This window comes from Sphaeroforma arctica (genome assembly GCF_001186125.1).
Source record: "Sphaeroforma arctica JP610 unplaced genomic scaffold supercont1.4, whole genome shotgun sequence".
NCBI classification, from domain to species: domain Eukaryota; class Ichthyosporea; order Ichthyophonida; genus Sphaeroforma; species Sphaeroforma arctica.
This window is the reverse complement of record NW_014040554.1, coordinates 5,753-7,842: the sequence shown is the minus strand read 5'-3', so window position 1 is coordinate 7,842 and position 2,090 is coordinate 5,753. Positions and strand designations below refer to the sequence as shown.

At 41.8% G+C, this 2,090-nt stretch overlaps 1 protein-coding gene across 1 annotated transcript in view; it reads right to left on the bottom strand.

The window, feature by feature from the left end:
• The window catches only part of SARC_00151 (hypothetical protein), a 5,115-nt gene extending 3,428 nt beyond the window's left edge, over positions 1-1,687 (bottom strand). The window contains exons 1-3 of the mRNA XM_014306144.1: positions 1,573-1,687; positions 876-1,042; positions 83-182 (exon numbers count right to left, since the gene is read on the bottom strand). Of these exons, the coding sequence (XP_014161619.1) occupies positions 83-182; positions 876-1,042; positions 1,573-1,671 (366 nt within the window). The 5' untranslated portion in view covers positions 1,672-1,687. The remainder of the gene's footprint in view (positions 1-82; positions 183-875; positions 1,043-1,572) is intronic.
• Between the last annotated feature and the right edge of the window lie 403 nt (positions 1,688-2,090).

The following is a 2,090-nucleotide window of genomic DNA, read 5'->3' as shown; positions in this document are numbered from 1 at the left end:
TATATATATATATATATATATATATATATATATATATATATATATATAAGTATATATATATATATCAATAGTGAGTACACACAGTCCTCCCAACCTTGAGATCGTGCGTGCGTCGTTCTCCAAAGGCGTCGTAGTTGACTGCGAATGTCATTCCTAAGTACAACTCATCGATATCATGCTCTCTGTGTGTGGTGTGGGGGTGGGCATACGCACGAGAGTGTCAAAGGTTTTAAGAAAGTGAGAGAGATATATGAATAAGTACACTCTAAATGAGTGTATTGGCATATGAACGAGTACACTCCAAATGAGTGTATTGTGGTCACATCGATGTCCTGTTGTGTGCGTATATATTAATATCAGTGATCGGCTGCTATGATCACAACCGTTTTAGCAAAAGTAGTTGCGCATATATACTTGACAGGTGTGCATACAGAGACGCTTAGATACACACAGAGAGGTATATAGATACCTGTGCTACTTTTTTTTTTGGCAGTTGGGGTGAGTGCTTATTCTGGCGCACGTAATCAACTGAAAACACGGGAATGTCTATATGCAATTTACTATATGGATATACAAGCAACTAAAACCATGTTTACGACTAATAGTAGATCAAATAGCATCTAAAGTCACGTTTACGACTAAGAGTAGATTAAATAGAAATTAAAGGCAATTTATGACTAGTGGTAGATTAAACAAGTACATGGAAAACACGATATGAAGCGCTGGAGGAGGAGCTTAAAGTACGCCTGCACACACACACTCAACGACACACACACACTCAACAACACACACCCCCAACAACACACCCACTCAACAACACACACACCCGCACGTATACAATATCGCCTCAAATCAACACAAACACCCACACTCACAATAGCCAGGTGAGGCTCTGGTAGTATTCTGGGTCCACCGCTTCCATGTCTTGGAGTGTCAGTGGTTTGCGGAGCATTTTCTTATAAAACGGTAGCGTGAACCCACAGTCTATGAACTTGCCATGGAACACCGCCATACCCACTACCCGCCCGATGAAGTGGAAGTACTGTGGAGGTAGGGATAAGAGGGGTAGGCATGCGAAGGCAAACTTAGCAGACCGATGAGGTGTAGGGGTGGAAGTACTGTGGCGGTAGGCATAAGATATTTGGGAATTGGAATGCAAACATAGCAGTCCGATGAGGTTTTATAGCAGTCCGATGAGGTTTTATAGCAGTCCGATGAGGTGTAGAAAGTAGAAGTACTGTGGCGGTGGTGATAAAAGGTGTAGGTATAAGAAGGCAAACATAGAGCGTGCTGTCAGAGGTTATATGGTGTACAGATGTTCAAGGTTGATTTGGAGTTGGAGGAGATCACGAGGCATTCCAACTTGTATATCCACGCACACGTATACTACTTATGCCTGTATGCATGTATACATGTGTACAAATTTTACGTATATATAAAAGATCTATATACATAAAAAATACTCATATACATGTAACCTACTAAGAGCTTGTGGTAGTACACACACATATGCACGTAACCATCCGCACACATCCCACCGACATATGGGCCAGTGGTGGTGCTGCCACCTACCGACAGATGCTCTGGGTTGATGCTGGAGTTTGAGTTGATCTTGAGCGTGGTGTGGTTTTCGTTGGCGTATTCGAAGAGACAGTAGTTTGGATTGAGCATCTCATGCGATAGCAAGAAGAACCACTCTCTGCAGGGACGGATGACACACATGACCGCATGAAGGGCCAGGGTTTAGGGTTTAGGGTTTAGGGCGGTCAGTGTTGAGCTGTGTGTTTACTGAAGGGGAAGGCATCACGTAAAACGGTGGGCAAAGGAAGATAGAGCCACTGCCTCGAGGCGATACGAGGTACAAAAAATCTATCTGCTCATGCAGCTATCTGGTATCTGTATTTTATACGTATGTGAGTGTATTTAGAAACCTTTCCGTAACCCAGGGCCTACTCTAATTGAAGGTCATACGAGAGAATCATCACATGAACAAACATACATATATAAACATACGTATATAAAGAAACATACATATGTATATATAATCATAGGTATATATATAAACGTAGGTATATGTATATAAACATATG